The sequence below is a fragment of the Schistocerca piceifrons genome, chromosome 2 (assembly GCF_021461385.2).
Source record: "Schistocerca piceifrons isolate TAMUIC-IGC-003096 chromosome 2, iqSchPice1.1, whole genome shotgun sequence".
Classification (NCBI taxonomy): Eukaryota; Metazoa; Arthropoda; class Insecta; order Orthoptera; family Acrididae; genus Schistocerca; species Schistocerca piceifrons.
Window position 1 is genome coordinate 118,218,608 of NC_060139.1, and position 19,545 is coordinate 118,238,152.

General features: G+C 38.7%; 1 protein-coding gene across 1 annotated transcript in view; it reads left to right on the forward strand.

Moving 5' to 3' along the window:
* The window catches only part of LOC124777227 (leukocyte elastase inhibitor-like), a 76,192-nt gene that overhangs the window by 14,462 nt on the left and 42,185 nt on the right, over positions 1-19,545 (forward strand). Inside the window, exons 2-3 of the mRNA XM_047252552.1 lie at positions 1,246-1,431; positions 12,249-12,393. Coding sequence (XP_047108508.1) covers positions 1,246-1,431; positions 12,249-12,393 — 331 coding nt within the window. The remainder of the gene's footprint in view (positions 1-1,245; positions 1,432-12,248; positions 12,394-19,545) is intronic.

Below are 19,545 nucleotides of genomic sequence, written 5' to 3' on the forward strand. Positions count from 1 at the left end.
TCAACCTATTTTACATAAAAATTCGTTCAACACTTTACTTCTTACAACAGTTTTCCCTCCATTACTCCCTCATGATTACTATTTATAAAATTAAACAAAGATATCTCGACTCCTTAGTGCTGAAAACCAATGATACATTTTTGCTGTAAGCCTGAGTTAAAATTTATCAAGAAAATGTGTAAGATATAAAGGATATTTGTAGATACAGAATAATTATCTATTTTTGGACATAATCTTGGAATGGAAATTTTGGAAGCAAAAGAAGTGAAATGCTGAATTAGCTGTCAATTATAGTCAAATGAAGTAAATGAAATTTATGCAATAATGAATTATCTTAAAAGTGAAAAATGAAAACAGATCACTAAAATATTGCAGAAAATAAGAAAAAGTGTCAATTTCAAACAAACGCAATATATTGATCCCAAAGGCTTCCTTTTTGAACATCAGATTTTCAAGTTTCTGGAATTCACAGTTGGAATTAATCATAGCTTTTGTTAATCAGAATATGTATCATAGTTTACTATTGAACAGGAGTCCCCATATAACAGATTCATTATAAATGAAACAGCGTATTACAGTGGTAAACACACACACTGAAGTAATGGTGGCTGGAAGCATGGCACCGGCAATCTCTATTGACATGTGGTGCCAATAGACAGCTGTACATGTACCATACCTTACCAAATGTATACCACACATATGTTAAAGAAAGGAAACAAAAAGTGAATCCAGGAAAACTGAAAATTCTTATTAATGAGGGCTGCATAAATGAGGTTTTAGCATAATGTGGAAATTTACTATGAGGTTACTGAGACCAAGTTTTGTTGTTTTAGGACACTGAAAAACTTATCTTAATTTCTGATAAACTGGTTACAGTGACCACTTAGGGACATAATTACCAAATAATTGTAATCTACAGAACCTTTCCGTTGCTTTTGTTTATAACAGTGTCATAAGAGTAATATTGAACAAAATTAAATGGTGGTGGATTCTATTTAATAATAAATAGTCTGGAGGATCTTATATAGGTTATGCAGTCTTCTCCTTCAATTACATAGGCACATATTCACTGCTATGGACGTGACTTACTAATCATTAGATTTGATGACCATTTGTGAGACAAAAACAAAAAATGGGAAAACTGATTATTCTACACAATTATTTTGAAAATTCCTATTGAATTTACAATGATAAGTATTCTTATTATTGTTATCATTATTATTATTGTTATTGTTGTTATTATAGGGGGGGCAGTTGAGCATGGTAATACTCTTGCCAAAGAAGAATAATGGTCTTAAGAAATTAGAAGCAAAGCTTGCATCTTTGAATCTAGCTGATATTCTGGACGAAATGTATGAAGTTAAAGTGGAGGTCTACTTACCAAAATTCAAACTGGAACACAAAATAGACCTGAGAGATACTTTGGAGAAAGTGAGTAAAAATGCATTTTTTTCTTTTAGTTTTTTCTGTTTTCCTAAGTGAAAGTCATTCACATAAAGATTTGATATTTGCATATTAAATTTTCCATTTACCGGTATTTAAAAAATATTACTTGTGGAGGAAAAGTAATTTTGTGTTTACAGTTATAAACATTTAATGTTACTGCACTGCAATAAAATATTACCTTTTGTAAAGTGAACACCTTCAGGAGCTCTGTAGGAAGACTGTCACCATCTGAATAGTTTTACATTGCACAGTGATCAGTCTTCTTCATTTTTTTCTTTAGTGTTTTATTCATCTCTGATGTGATTACCAAAATTTGTATGGTTATTTATTCATTCCAGTATTATATTATATAGGAAAATGAACGACATCTGTTTTACTTCATTTACATGTTTTTAAAATAGTTAAAATCTTTTACAAATTCATTGCAACTAAAATGTAACATAAAACTTGATTATGTACAATATTTTTGGTTTCTGCTCCAGTTGTAAGAATACGTAAATTATTGGATGAATCCATTCTTGAGTAAGCAACGTAAACTTGCCCAGTAGAGAACATGGTGATCTTGAATCAGCTCACAGTACTTAATAGACTGCCCTCATAATCTGTTGCATGTGATGCAGAGCACACAATAATCAGTATAATTATTTCTTAAAGCTAAAACTGTAACTCATTACAATGAGTACTATCCATACTATAAAGTCTGTTTCAATATCTCCCTTCTGTATTATGATTGTTGCTTCAATGAAATTGCCCAGTTGCCTGAATTTGAATATAGCAGAATTTTTTTCCATTGAACTGTGATATGAAAGTCATTGTGACCATCATGAATTGGTTAGCAAGTCTGGAAACTAGGGATTTGACTCCAGTATTGCTTCTCTCTCTCTCTCTCTCTCTCTCTCTCTCTCTCTCACACACACACACACACACACACACACACACACACACACACACACTTCCCTTAAGACAAAATGCCACCCTTTTCCAAACAACCTCATTTCTATAGGAGAAATGTGATCAGGACTAGAAGGCCTAGCAAACTAACAAATTTGGAATCTGGCACTAATTTCAGTCAGTTTGATTATTTTTGCATGTTACTCCCTTCATATCACTAGTTCAACAGTAGTGGTTAAATATCATTGGGATTGTCATGAATGAGCCAATGACTCCAAATGCAGGGGATACAATATTTAAAAAATAATTTATTATTTTCCCATACCACCACATTCACACCACTGTTCATCTGGTGTCCATGGAATCTGCAAACTCAAATGATTTTGTGGTTTATCATCACTTAATCACTGTGTTCTTTGATTTACAGAAAGCAAATTACAGTACTTGGCGTTGTTACTCTACTTTGATAATAAATTGTTAAGAGTGAACACCAGCTGAAACCAACATTATTGTAAATCTGGCAATATCCAGTTCATCAATGGTAACTTACGGCTCCTAGGATTCTGGAAATATAGGTCATGCAGAACCCAACTAAAATTTTTGTCACATGACATAATGAAAGCTTTGGATCAAGGCAGTCAGGTAGATGTAGTATTTCTTGATTTCCAGTATTTAACTCACTATGAAATCTACACTTATTGTGCAAAGTATGACCATATTGTGTACCAAGTGAAATTTGTGACTGAATTGAGGATTTTATGGTGGGGAGGATGCAGCAGGTTATCTTGGATGGAGAGTCATCATCAGGTGTAGGATTAATTTCAGATGTCCAAGGGATCTATGTTGGAACCCTTGTTGTTCATGTTGTATATTAATGACCCTGTGAACAACATTAATAGAGACCTCAGACTTTTTGAAGTTGATGCACTTAAGTGTAAGGAAGCACTATCTGAAAGAAGCTGCATAAATTTTTAGTCAGATCTTGGAACAATATTAGTAAAGGATAGTTGCTTCTCACCATATAGCAGAGATGCTGAGTCGTAGATAGGCATAGAAAAAGACTGTCACAAAAAGAGCTTCCTGACAACAAGGCCTTTGCCAGAAATAGACAACAGACACACACACAAACATACACACACACATACACACACACACACACACACACACACACACACACACACACACACACACATGACCATAGTCTCTGGCAGATGAAGCCAGACTATGAGCAGCAGCACATGGTGAGAGAGGCAGCCAAGTGGGATTAGGAGGACACTGGGATGTGGAGGGGGAGGGATGGCAGAGTGGGATGGGGGACGGTGAGTGCTGGTAGTGGGAGCATGCAGGAACAAGGTGGAGAGAGGGTAACGCAGCTAGGTGCAGTCAGGAGGTTAGACGGAGGGCAAGGGAGAGAGGGCGGGTAGCAGAAAAGAAGAGAACCAGTCTTTGTTCTCCCATCTCTCAGACTGTTTGTATCTAACATTTGGCAGTCTCTTCAGAACATTACAGTAGAACTCCCATGTATTTCTCTGACCACATGGAATAAATTCATTGTGGATAATTCCATGAATTAAAATAAAAAAGCTACCATATACTTGCTGTTTCTGCAAACTTGGCATGCTTTTCTGGTGCTGTGGAAAGAGTGGTGTCTCCCATTGTGAAATCTGTTGTTTTGTTGCAGGTTAATAACTATATACCCAAAGTCCATGGACTGGATAACTATGGACAGAACATCTGGGCTACCTTCAACTGTTGTTTACAATTTAGTGCACATCTGAAAGTTGCATTTCATCTCACATACAATTCATCAGCCATAATTCGTTGACATCCCCTAGATGAAAGTCCAATGGTTTCACAAACATCACGGATTTCCTGTCTTCTGTGCTTCTGGAACACTTCATACACTTTAACAATCATTTCCAGAGTTGTACATGATGACAGCTTGACAAATACTTGTCATCCTCCACAGACTCCCAGCCATCTTTAAATCACTTAATCTACACAAATGTTCTTGGCTGGCTCAAACTTTGCTCACCAAAACCTCCCTTAGCTTTAGGTGGGTTTCAGCTGCAGTTTTGTGGAACTTGAAGCAAAACTTAATACAGGTAGTTTGTTCCTTCAAAACACACATTGTGAAATTTGAAGATATAGTAGAAAATGGCATAAATAAATCAACAACACCATTCACACTGAACCACTGACGGTGAAGCCATACATCAGACTGGCACTTGCAGAACTAGCACTCCTGAAAGAAAGGAGTGCTGGTTCTGCAAGGTTCGCAGGAGAGCTTCTGTAAAGTTTGGAAGGTAGGAGACGAGATACTGGCAGAAGTAAAGCTGTGAGGACCAGGCATGAGTCATGCTTCACTAGCTCAGATGGTAGAGCACTTGCCCGCGAAAGGCAAAGGTCCCGAGTTCGAGTCTTTGTCGGGCACACAGTTTTAATCTGCGAGGAAGTTTCTTGACAAACGTATGGTTTTAGAGGCACATTTCACTAGGGGGAAGATAGAGACCACCTACAGGAAAATTAAAGAGACCTTTGGGGAACAGAGAAGCAGCTGCATGAATATCAAGAACTTAGATGGTAAACCAGTCCTAAACAATGAATGAAAAGGTCAATAGTGGAAGGAGTATATAGAGGATTTATACAAGGGAGACGAACTTGAAGGCAATATTATAGAAAGGGAAGTGAACATAGATGAAATGAGGTGGGACATATGATACTGTGGGAAGAATTTGACAGAGTTCTGAAATATCTGAGTCAAAACAAAGCACAAGGGTAGACGATATTCCATCAGAACTACTGACAGCTTTGGCAGAGCCAGTTATGACAAAACTCTTCCCTCTGGTGTGCAAGATGAATGAGACAGGTGAAATACCCTCATATTTTCAGAAGAATGTAGTAATTCCAATTTCAAAGAAAGCAGTTGCTGAAAGGTGTGAAAATTATTGAATTGTCAGCTTAATAAGTCATCATTGCAAAATACTAACATGAATTCTTTACAGAAGTATGGGAAAACTGGTGTATGCCATCCTCAGGGAAGACCAGTTTGGATTCCAGAAATGTATAGAAACATGCAAGGCAATACTGACCCTGCAACCTATGTTAGAAAATAGGTTAAGGCAAGACAAATCTATGTTTTCAGCATTTGTAGACTTTGAGAACACTTTTGACAATGTGGACTGGAATACTCTCTCTAAAATTCTGAAGGTAACAGGTGTATAACAGAGTGAGTAAAAGGCTACTTACCACTTATACAGAAACCAAATTGTAGTTATAAGAGTCGAGGGGTATGGAAAGGAAGCAGTGGTTGAGAAGGGAGAGAGACAGTACTGTAGCATATCTCTGATGTTGTTCAATCTGTACACTGAAGAAGCAGTAAAGGAAACAAAAGAAAAATTTAGGGTAGTTATTAAAATTCAGGGAGAAGAAATAAAAACTTTAAGGTCTTCTGATGACATAGTAATTCTGTCAGAGACAGCAAAGGACATTGCAGGGCAGTTCAACAGAATGGACCTGTCTTGAAAGGAAAATATAAGATGAACATTAACAAAAGCAGAGCAAGTATTATCTAATGTAGTTGAATTAAATGAGGGGAAGCTATGAGATTAGGAAATGAGACACTTAAAGTAGTAGATAAATTTTGCTGTTTGCTCAGCAAAATAACTGATGTTGGCAGAGGTAGAGAGGATCTAAAATGTAGACTTTCAATGGCAAGGAAACCATTTCTGAAAAAGAACGATTTGTTAACATTGCATATAGATTTAAATGTTAAGAAGTCTTTTCTGAAGGTATTTGTATGGAGTGTTGCCATGTATGGAAGTGAAACATATACAGTATAAAGTTTAGACAAAAAGAGAATAGAAGCTTTCAAAATGTGGTGCTACAGAAGAATGCTGGAGATTAAATTGGTTGATCATGTAACTAATGAAGAGGCACTGAATAGAATTCAGGAGATAACAAATTTAGGGCACAGCTTGATCAAAAGAATGGATCAGTTGGTAGGACACATTCTGAGACATCAAGGGATCACCAATTTAGTTTTGGAAGGAACTGTGGGGGGGGGGGGGGGGGGGGGGGCAAAACTCATAGAAGGAGACCAAGAGATGAATACAGTACGCAGACTCAGAAGGATGTAGTTTGCATTAGTTATTTGGAGATGAAGAGGCTCACACAGGATACAGTAACATGGAGAGCTGCATCAAATCAGTGTTTGGACTGCAGACCACAGCAGCAGCAACACAGATACTTAATATTGCTCTTAGTCCACAGCAACACAGTTTCACATACTTATGATTATGTCCAGATAAATAGAAACCATAGTCTGTGATGATGACACTGACATGAGACAATCATGCATTTAAAATCATGCAGTCAAGGAAGTAATAGTTAACATTACTAACAAGCTTGGCCAGCTAAACTTTTGCTTCACCTGAATTTAAACTAGACAGTGTATACTACATCAAGATGTATTTCACTATATCAGATTTATTTGAGCGAAAATCCAGTAATTTTCTTGTCTTTCATTAAACTGACAGTGTACTTCATTCTGTAAGATTATTTACACAACTTGGATTACTTGAAAATGAACTCTTCATAAACCATACTATAGCTGCTGACACTGTTATTTTTTCATAGCAATGCAAACACAACACTAAACCCCACAAACACTGATTACAATCATCTAGGTATTGCACTTATTACTTCATACCAGGTCAGAGGAAGGCAACAGAAACCACTTCCTCAGTGACTTTTCCAAATGATTCCTGCTTTGTTACCAATATTCTTAGACTTAGCATGGAACCAAAGCTGACTAGGATGGCATACATACAAGGAGTGGTCATAAAGTTTTGATTATCCCTTCAGAAAAATCAATATGCTATGGGTTTTAATCCTTCTCTGCATATTCCCCTTAAGTGCAACACATTTTTTCCAAACCCTGGATGACTGGGGGATCCTTGATTGTTAATGTTTGTATTTCGGGTATTCAGTAAAAATTCCACCTCAAAAATCACCTCACTGTCATTCAGGAAATGTTTGCTATTCAGTGGTAAAGGCAAAGTGACTTGGTGCCTTATCAGGTGAATATGAGAGATGAACCAAGATTTGATAGCTTAAAGAAGCAGCATGTGTACCTCACTGTCATTCAGGAAATGTTTGCTATTCAGTGGTAAAGGCAAAGTGACTTGGTGCCTTATCAGGTGAATATGAGAGATGAACCAAGATTTGATAGCTTAAAGAAGCAGCATGTGTACCTGTGCTCTGTGCAGAATGACCTAGGCTGACCTAGGCTGATGTTGTGGAGCGAAAACACTACCTTGGACAGTTCCCAGCAATGGTTCATCTTGACATCCTCCCTTCATCTTGTCAGGAAATTTGCATGCTCCTTTGATTATTTGTCTCTTGTGAGCATAATCTGTTAGCACAACACTATGGAAGTTCCTTGTCCAATGACAGTTGAGTCCTCACCTTATTAGGTGGAGGTTAATCCATGTGTTTCCACTGGTTGCTTTGCTCCTTTGTTCCAGGGTCATAGTGATGCACACAGCACTTGTCTTCGGTGATTATTTAGCTAAAGAAGGCTGTATTGGCTTAAAACAGATGCAATATTTCAACTGCATCCTCAGTCCAACAGGCTCTCTGAACAGGTGTCAACAGTTGTGAAACCCAGTGGACAGCAAGCTTTGTAATGTTCAAAATATTGTGTAAGATGTTGAAAATAGATCAAAGACATTTTCACTTTTTTCACTGTCACCTTGATTGTGACATGTTGTTCTTGAGCACCAGGGCCTCTAATTCTCTTGCAGTACTTGGTTTTCACAAAGAGATGTTCTACCACTTGGTTTGTAGCCATTCTAATTTGTTTGACGTGATACATTTTTGCCTTACATTTCCGACAATTCTACATGGATTCTTGCAGAATTCCCCTTCAAATGCAGAAAACAAATTATCAGGTGACACTCCAATTTATCAATGGACTGCATCAATATTTTTATTTATTTATTTATTTTGTTTTGGCTTCTCTAATGGCATGTTGCAGATTCAGTTTGCACCAGGACCGTAAACACGTATATGCATACTAACAAAAAATTAATTATGTGACTTTCATTTCTAGGTGGCAATTAAAATCTTATGAGTATCCCCCTAAATTCTGTTTTCAAATTCTCTGACATAACTTTCTTGACTGAAGCAGATTTTCCAGAATGTGTGTAGAAGAACCCATTGTTCCCTTATTCTCATGTGGAACACTGTGCACATTCTCAAAGCTTATGTTTGGCATGTAGAGGTGCAGATTGGTAAACTAATTATACCTGGGATAAGCATTATAAATAAAAATATTTGTTTTATATTTTGCTTTCAATCACTTTTATACAGGGTGACTGAGCTGCTCCTAGCAGTGTCATCTTACACAGCCCTAATGTTACATCTGTTCTTCAGACATCATGCACAAGATTTTCACGTTCTCTCCCTTGCTCTGTGAAAACTATTAGTCCTACATAAAAAATGAGTTGGACGTTCTCCCTGGAGACCACAATTTTTGAGTTATTAAAAAAAAAAAAAAAAAAAAAAAAAAAAAAAAAAAAAAAAAAAAGGGAAAGAAACATACTAATGTGACCTTCAAACACACATCCATCCCCACACTCATCCCTCATGAGTCAGGATTTCTATTACATTGTCCTACCACTGTTCAAAAATTTCCGAGTGCGTGAACTATTTCTGATATCTGACAATTTTTCATCTCTATGGATTTTTCTAATATTCACCAATTTTTGGTCTCAATTGATGTAGCCATTATGCTACAAGCATAGTTGATTGTTTCATTAATATTATTAATTTAGCATGAACGTGAGGATAATGGAAGAAAACCGACTTTTGTAAACCTTTTGCTAAAGCTAATTAAGTTGACAGTTCGATCCAAACATAATCCTTACAACACAGTACTTTGGAACCAGAAGGCCTGACAAATACAACAACATAACTTTTTGTATTTGCTGTTAAAATTCACAAAATTGTGTGGTAAAATTTACACAAATGTCTGTTTTAAAATTTGTAGGTTGCTGACTATGCCCGTGATGTAATACAACCAGACAATTAAGACCAAGAAAGGTTGAATTCAGAAAATAATTCATGCAGTTGGAAATTTTTGTATATTTGTGCCATGAACAGCATACCAAGAATCCTGACTGGTGGGGGCTGAGTGTGGAAGTCCCCAGTGTGTTTGAAGGTCACTTTTGTATGTTTTTCTTGAATAACTCAAAAATAGTGGCCTCTAGCAACAATGTATCCCAATACAATATAATACAATACTTCACACAGTAAACTGTATTTGAATACTGGCAACATGTTTATTCTTAAATTCAGTATTTTGAAAGAACTACTAAATCCTTCCCAACAAGCTCATGTTAGCAATTATGCCAATATTTCCAGTAATTTAGATGTTTGCTGTGATTATTCAATTTTTCCCAGCATACTTCATGATGAAAGAGTTCACGGGTAAACATCTGGGTGTTAGTGTCCAATGGGGACAATATTTCGGCAAGCGACCACGTTGCCATCATCAGGTGAGCTGACGAACTGACCGCCGAGGTGCCGGCTGTGGGCTTTTATCTCCTCGACCCCCCCCCCCCCCCCCTTCCAGGTATTCGCAGCAGTCTGTGCCCCGGTGCGCAGCATCCAGCATCCATTCCATTCACGGTTCGCACCCAGGGGCATGTTCTGGCACTGTCTTCATGGTATCTCTGACTGTTCACGAAGCCAGTTCATGGTGGTATGTCTTCTTTCTCCTTTTAATCGGATTCAAATTGAGTTTGCAGCCCTTACTAAGGATGTAACCAATATCTCAAAAATTGATCAGTGGTTCCCATAGTATTTGGACATCTGTGTCAGAACCTTCATCTGGTTATAGTTCATTCTGTGTAATTATGAGATGCAATGTTCAGCAACTGCCAACTTGTTAGGCTGCTGGAGTCTGGTGTGCCATTGATGTTGTTGGCAATGATCATCAATAGTAAGCACTGTTTGACCTATTTAAGTCAAGCCACATTTACAGGGGATCTGGTAGACTCTGGATTTCCATAGTCTGGGATCATCCTTGACATTACCAAGCAGCGCCTGTGTCTTAATTGGTGAGCAGAAGATAGTCTTCGCTTGATGTTTTAGAAGAACTCGACCTATCTTACCAGATAAAGTGCCACAGAATGGAATAAATGCTATATCCCCATCGTGCTGGGTTTCCTGTTTCCTCCAGTTGTACAGTCAGTGTGGGACGCAGAGCACTCTGGATTTGCTTCCCTGTGTAGCTGTTTTTCTAGAAAACCAACCTCAAATGTTCAAGTTCCATGGTAACCTGTCTGTTCACCCATGAACTCTTTCGTTATGTGATTGCTATTTACATATTGTTTCCTTTTGTCTAATAGCCATTGCCAAACACATAAAAGACCAAACACATAAAAGGCACTTCATGGTTCCAAAAAAGTAAATCTACCAAAGCCACTATCTTAAGCCTAGCAAAATATCTTATAGTTGATGGAAATACTACAGAAAGAATACATTGCTACTCACCATATAGCGGAGATTCTCAGTCACAGATAGGCACAACAAAAAGACTGTCAAACAAGGAATTTATAGGCCAAAATAAGCACATTTATGTTGACATATAACACAGCACAGTGGCTCATATAGAATGATGTAATTATCGGTCTAAAAAATGATGTTCATGGTGTTCACAAACAGAGAAAATTATATAGATATATTCATAGATGAAACGAGATGGGAAGAGGTAAGTTCTATAAATTTTTTTGGAATTACATTTGATGATAATCTCCAGTGGAGGCAAATTATAGACAATGTCTGCTGTAAATTAAGCACTATTATATTTATTATGAAGTAAATTGCATATTATGCTAACAAATAACTTCTATCTACAATATCCATGGTCTTTTAGACCCATACTTACAGTACTGAATTAATGTTTGGAGAAATTCCAGCAGCAACATAAAAAAATAATTGTTATAGGCTAATTGCTGAAAAAGTCCCTTGGGACCATCTAGAATAAAAAACAAACTGAACATCAGAACTGTCTTTCATAATCTAAAAGTATTGATATTTCCATCTTTTTACAAATACTGAATAATATTTCATAACTCTGCGGCACTATATAAATTCATATAAGATGAGAAATAAAGGCCAGCTGAGAAGTATACCACACAGACCGAGAGCTGCTGGGAAAGGTCCTCAATAGTCAAGTGTACAACTGCTAAAGCATCTTCCTACAGGTCTAAAGGACAGTATGAGTCAACTGCTAAAGGATTATTAAATGGGAAAAAGAATTTTGTAATGTAGAGGAGTATTTATGTAAAGAATAAGGAATGTCATTATTACATGCATTTATGTAAGGCAATAACTTGAATATATTGTATGTATCATCAGTATGTGTATTTCATAGTGAAAGAGTGTGTAAACAAATTGAAAACTTAAATATGGAGGGAAAAATGTATGCACCATTACTATCATTATTACCAGTTCCATGTTTTAAACTAAAATATGTAGTGTATTTTAGAATATTAGATTAAATTGGCTTGTCCTATGTTATAATTGCACACTCTGTACATTTAATCAATTAGGATCAAATAAAAATTAGTCAATTAATCAATTAAGTTCCAGTAATCATTACTACAATGAGAATATGTTCTTTCACACCATGTTACCCAAACTTTTTGTTGAGTTTATTAACTAATTAATTAGTTCATAATATGAAATAAATTCTAATGAAGGATGTCAGTCATTCTAGTACAGTAGTACTGATTTAGTTTATGTGCCCATCATTTTCTTTTTTTCTGTTTTTTTAGAAATGTTATAGAAAACTAGAGCTTCCTAGCTTTAACAATGTTGCTCTTGCTCTGAACTTACAGCTTGGTATGAAGGCTATGTTTGATCCATGTAAAGCAGATCTCACTGGTATAAGTGACTCACAACCTGGCCTTGTTGTTAGCCGCATCTTGCACAAAGCTTTCATAGAAGTAAATGAGGAAGGCACTGAAGCTGCAGCAGCAACTGGTATGTGGATCTCTACATATACACTACTGGCCATTAAAATTGCTACACCATGAAGATGATGTGCTACAGACACAAAATTTAACCGACAGAAAGAAGATGCTATGGTATGCAAATGATTAGCTTTTCAGAGCATTCACAAAAGGTAGTCGCCGGTGGCAACACCTACAACGTGCTGACATGAGGAAAGTTTCCAACCCTGTTTCTTATACACAAACAGCAATTGACCAGCGTTGCCTGGTGAAATTTTGTTGTGATGCCTCATGTAAGGAGGAGAAATGCTTACCATCACGTTTCCAACTTTGATAAAAGTTGGATTGTAGCCTATAGTGATTGCGGTTTATAGTATTGTGAAATTGCTGCTTGTGTTGGTCGAGATCCAGTGACTGTTGGCAGAATATGGAATAGGTGGGTTCAGGAGGGTAACATGGAACACCGTGCTGGATCCCAACAGCACCGTATCACTAGCAGTTGAGATGACAGGCATCTTATCCACATGGCTGTAACAGATCGTGCAGCCACGTCTCAATCCCTGGCTCAACAGATGGGGACATTTGCAAGACAACAACCATCTGCATGAACAGTTCGTCGATGTTTGCAGCAGCATGGACTATCAGGTCGGAGACCGTGGTTGCGGTTATCCTTGATGCTCATCACAGACAGGGGCGCCTGCTATGGTGTACTCAATGACAAACCTGGACGCACGAATGGCAATACGTCATTTTTTTGGTTGAATCCAGGTTCTGTTTACAGCATCATGATGGTTGTATCCGTGTTTGGTGACATCGCAGTGAACGCACATTGGAAGCGTGTATTCATCATCGCCATACTGGCGTATCACCCGGCGTGATGGTATGGGGTGCCATTGATTACACGTCTCGGTCACCTCTTGTTCACATTGACGGCACTTTGAACAGTGGACATTACATTTCAGATGTGTTACGACCCGTGGCTCTACCCTTCATTTGATCCCTACGAAACCCTACATTTCAGCAGGATAATGGACGACCAGGTGTTGCAAGTGCTGTATGGGCCTTTCTGGATACAGAAAATGTTCGACTGCTGCCCTGGCCAGAACATTCTCCAGATCTCTCACCAATTGAAAATATCTGGTCAATTGTGGCCGAGCAACTGGCTCATCACAATATGCCAGTCACTACTCTTGATGAACTGTGGTATTGTGTTGAAGCTGCATGGGCAGCTGTACCTGTACACGCCATCCAAGCTGTGTTTGACTCAATGCCTAGGTGTATCAAGGCCGTTAATACGGCCAGAGGTGGTTGTTCCGGGTACTGATTTCTCAGGATCTATGCACCCAAATTGCGTGAATATGTAGTCACATGTCAGTTCTAGTGTAATATATTTGTCCAATGAATACCTGTTTATCATCTGCATTTCTTCTTGGTGTAGCAATTTTAATGGCCAGTGGTGTACTTTTGTGTGTTGTGACCATTCGGTTGAGGAGGGTCAGTGACAGCATGCGGTATAAAGATGGTATCAAATAATGGATACTGCAGAATGAGATTTTCACTCTGCAGCATGTGTGCGCTGATATGAAACTTCCTGGCAGATTAAAACTGTGTGCTGGACTGAGACTCGAACTGGGGACCTTTGCCTTTCGCGGGCAAGTGCTCTACCAACTGAGCTACCCAAGCACAGCTTTACTTTTGCCAGTACCTCGTCTCCTACCTTCCAAACTTTGCAGAAGTTCTCCTGCGAACCTTGCAGAACTAGCATTCCACATCACATCAAATGCTCCCTTCCCTACGGCCTAGGTATGCGTGGCAAATGTATCTGATCCAGTGATGAATCCCTCAACAATTACACCAATAACCTGACCAGTGCTTTCCTCTCCCGCAACTATCCTGCAGACCTCGTCCACAAACATATCTCCCGAGCAATACATTCCTTCCCATCCAACAACAATGTTCCCACCGCCAGACCACACAGAAGCATTCCCCTTGTCACCCAATATTATCCTGGCCTTGAATACATCAACAAATTACTCTGCCAGGGATATGACTTTCTCAAGTCAAGCCCTGAAATGAGATCATCCCTTGACAATATTCTCCCCACATCACCCAGGATTGCCTTTTGTCACCCCCCTAACCTCCGTAACATCCTTGTCAAACCCTACAATATTCCCAGACCACCTTCTCTACCCAGCGGTTCCTACCCCTGTAACCGACCCTGCTGCAAAACCTGCCCCATGCATCCCCCCACAACCACCTACTCCAGTCCCGCTACTGGTAAAACATACACAATTCAGGGCAGGGCCACATGTGAAACAACACATGTCATTTATCAGCTGACATGCCTGCACTGCACAGCCTTTTACATCAGTATGATGACAACTAAACTGGCTGAGCGCATGAACGGGCACAGACAAACTGTCCGCCTAGGAGATGTCCAATACCCAGTAGCAGAGCATGCCATCCAGCATAATTCTAGGGACCTAGGAACCTGCTTCAACGTATGTGCCATTTGGCTTCTCCGGCCCAACACCAGTCCCTCGGAACTGCGGAGATGGGAACTTGCACTCCAACACATCCTTTCATCCCACCATCCCCCTGGACTGAATCTACATTAACCAACCTCACTCCCATTTATTCTTCAGTCTTCTCCTTTTCCCCTTTCCTCTTTAGCCATTCACACATCTTTTCATCCTACATAGTTGTGTTTATCTTTATACTATATACCTCTTTACTTCTGTGTGTATCCTCTTTGGTTTGAAGCTGGCACACTACTTAAAAGTAGAATATCTTTGGCTTCCCTCTGACAACCATGCCTCCATCCTTGCTACCCTCTCTGTTTACCTTTCCCTGTTGCTTCATAACCTGGGTTGTGAGTAACTGAATCCACTTTCCCTTCTTCCCTTTTTTCCCCTCTCTCCTCCCTGATGAAGGAACAAAGTTCCAAAAGCTAGGAATGTAAATTTTATGTTCTGTTTTGTGAATCTATCAGCTGTACTGAGCTTAAATTTGTTTTTTCAGTTTTAACTAATTACCATTAACATAAACCTGCATTTTCATAAAAGAGTAAGGTTGGCCCTAAGTTTTTAGAATATAACACCAGATCTAATTTTGTGCTTAGTTTTGGGTATGTAATTAATTTCCTAATTTATTTTCACTATTCCTCATTAGTACTTTCAATATAGGGTGAAACCAGTTATTTTTATGTAACTTAAATTCTATTATTGACGTATAAACAACAATAAATTCTGTATTAATTATAAACATTTTGAGGAACAACTAATAGTATAACTAAAGGATCTATTTGACTCTATTTGGAAACATGTTAGCAAAGCCAGTCCTTAATTAATTCCAAAGCAATTAACAGTTTTGTAAAAAGTATTGTTTGCCTATTGATGTATGTTAATTTCATCATTTAAATGAATAATTCAGCCTAACTCTTGTGGTACAAGAAACTGTTAAAAAGAACCAATTTTTCAGTATATTCAGTTAATTTAATGTGTTAAGTTTTAATTGTAATTTTTGTAAATTAAACTTTGAACAATTTGTAATTTCAGCACCTACTATTGTAGGGCCCGATTTTTGGTCATGAGACAGTCAGTCCATGGTCGAGTTTCAGACAAGAAACCTGTATTGGTTAGAGCAACAACAATGTTTCAAATTAATTGTGGAATAAGTGTTAATCAATTAGGCCATGTGTAAAAACAGTGACCATGTCTGCTCCATACGTACCTTTCTATTCTTCAAGAACTGTGAACTTTGTGATTAGGTTTTTACTGCTCGTAGATGTTCAGTAGCAAACAATTGTAGCAGTATGTGGATATTCACCTGCTAACTATTAATGAGGCTTATGTGAAGTTAGAACAATAGTGCACTGGCCACATATAGCTGTGTATTATTGTGGGTTGTGAAAAGTGAAAGTAAAAGACTGTGAAACGCAACTGTCAATCTGTCGGCTACATCATTTATAGTAGACAGTACTGCACATCCACCCCCTATTTTTTTAGACAGTGCATTGACACCGAGGACAACTAACAAAGAAACAATGAAGTAGGTGAACTGCTACATGTGGTGCCCCAGGTGAGGAATATTTTACATAGCCACATTAAACTAGAACTCACAAACTTTGAATAGTGAACCCGACAGCAGTTTACAGTGCAGTGGGGCTACAGCCAATCAGCGCATGAGTTTCATGGCCACAGTATAACAGCAACCAATCAGTGAATGGGTTCTATGGAAGCAGCCACTGAGTACAGGGCAGTCAGTCAGCACACAGGTGGAGACAGCTGACCGGAGATAAACACGATACCTCGCTGAGAGACTTACAACTTGCCGCAGCGGTACAGGTGATGATTCAGATGACAACCACAGCAGCAGAGCAGCAGAATAAATGAGAATAAAGTAATCTCATAGCAAAAGCTGTTTTGTATTAAATAAGAAGACAGTGTGACTGAGGACAAAGCTGTAGAGGTTAAGGTGTTAAATGAACAGAAAGACCTAAGTGGGACTGGTTATGTACACAATAGTAGTTATAAATCAGACATGAATGTAACTTTGAATGATGGGAACGAAAGTCCTGTTGTAGATGGAATGATAAAAGCATCATATACATTGTGTGCTGATGTGAGCGAAATGGACAAAAACAGTACTGAAGCGTGTGAGATCGTTAAGGTTAAGGAGGAGGAATCTAGTAGCGGAAATCAGCGGGGCGAAAGTTTATGGCAAATGGAAAAGTGGAAGCGATGTTAAGGCAAATTATGAGTAGTCTGAGTAATTTGAGTACAAAAGAAGGCATTAGTAGGGTGGAAAATAACATCAGTAGTATGAAAGTAGATATTAGTAGTATAAAAACTGACACTGATAGCCTGAAAAGATAAAGAAAGTAGAGCAGAATACTAATGAGAAATTAATATTAATGAGTAGTAAATGTGTAGAAGAGAGAAAGAAGTTTTGTGATGACTATAGTAGGAGGGTGGTGGCTTCTGAAAAACAGTGTACAGATGAAGTCAAAGCTCCCAGGAAATTTTATGCTAAAAACAAAGTTAAACTTGAGAACCAAGTTGATCACATTAAAAATGATTCAGAAACTGAGGTAAAAACCAAGTGTGCAGTAGTGGTAGAGGAAAAACTGGAAAAATTAATTGAAAATGTAGATTCAAAATTGTCTGAAATGGAGAAAAAGGCGGAAAAAGTACAAAATCTAAAGCACAGAGAAAGTGAAAGTGGATCTGATTCTGACTGTGGGTGTAATGATGACAGCAGTGATGAATCCAGTAGTGATGAGAATGGTGTATTTGAATTTCTTATTGATAATGATGGCAACGTGGTAAGTGAAAATGAAGTGTGGCACCCTGTAATAACTGAAAGTGTACAAGGTATACATGTTGAGTATTTACTGAACTGTGGTAGTGATTTGAATGGCATGTCACAGGCATCTTTTGAATCTATTAAGAACACTGAGGGTATAGTAGTGATTCATGTTTCTGGAATAAAAATTATTGGTGCTACTGGTAACCTATCAAAGAGCGTGAAACAAGAGGTACTATTAACTGTGGAATTGGCGAGACAGCTGTTGGAGTACAATTTGTTGGTGATTCAAAATCTCAGCATTGATGTAATATTTGGGACTAATTCCTTGTGCAAATAGCAAGTAGAGGGTTCAGCATTCTGTGTTGGATTCATTATGTGGCGACAATGCTTACCCCATCTGTCTGTCTCATTTTTCATCTTTCCTGGGGCAGCCAAACTCTTCTCCTATCCTATGTATAGTTTATAAGTAAATCAGAACCTATTGTGGCAGTATGTGGATGTTCATCTGCTAACTATTAATGAGGCTTATGGGAAGTTAGAACAATAGTGCACTGGTCATGTGTAACTGTATAGTATTAAGGGGTTGTGAAAAGTGAAAGTAAAAGACTGTGAAACGCAACTGTGCATCTGTCGGCTACATCATTTACAGCAGACAGTACTGCACGTCGACTCCCTATTCTTTTAGCCAGTACATCGACACTGAGGACAACAAAGAAAGAAGTAGGCAAACTGCTACAAACTGACTCATCATTGATGTCTTCATGGGTTGTGTGCCTATCTGATAGCCCCACAGTAAGCCATTAAATTCTGATAATAAAGTAACTGAAAATAAACATAACACCAAAGGAAGATTAAATGGCTGCACTCATTGTGTGAACAGATCAGCATCGACATGGGAAGTGGGGAATCTTCCTGTGGCCTGCTTTATGGAAACCCCATGTGCTGTGGCAAAGAGGCACATTCCAGAGAATACTCCTGTCCTGAGATGCATACAGTTTATGACCAGATTCTTTTGCTGGGCAATGAATTGTCTGCTATAGCGCAAGATTGTCTACTAGACCATATGGGTGGAGGGCACAAATGTGCAGTACTGCATTACCACACAGACACAGTTAACCCCCCACACACCAATGCGAGACAGAAAGGGCAGCAGTGTCACGGTGTCGGCGATCCCAGATCAACTGACAACAGTGGAGGTGTGATAATGTGGCGACCTCTGGCTGTCATGTTGTGAGCCAGGCATGGGGGTAACACCGTGTCACACCACTTCCCCGGAGAGGGGGGGGGGGGGGGGGGGCATGCACCATTGGTGGAGGGGCCTGGTGGAGAGTATTGTGAATTTCTGTTGCTCAGACAGATGAAGCACAGAGGGCACTGCACAGTGCACCCCACGCATGCTGTCTTCTGCCAGTGCCATAGGTGCTAACTGCTGCAGCCTCCTGCTGGTAGACAGAGTCCCACATTGTGACAGAGGCATTTGCTGATATCATAGGTGTGGTAGCAGGTGCCTTGGTGTAGAACACATGGTGTGGGCATCTCACGACAATGTAACAAAAAGAAGTCTGAATACAAAGCAATTCGTTTACTGGAATGTTAACAGGCACAATTAATTGCAGAATACATTTTCAAGGTAAGTGTGTCACAAAAATGTCTACACACAAAAACTCTCAATTGAGTCAATCCAGTAACTTCCATTACTCATGAAGGCATTACAAATACACGTAATGGGTGCCCACTCTCCTTGTGTGGTGTAATCAGTTTACAAGCTATTTAAGACAACAGGAAAAACATCATTAATGTTCAGTGGTGGAGGCGTGGTGGCAGGTTTCGTGGGTGGCCGGAGCAGGCAGTCATGTAAATGGCAGGGCACCCT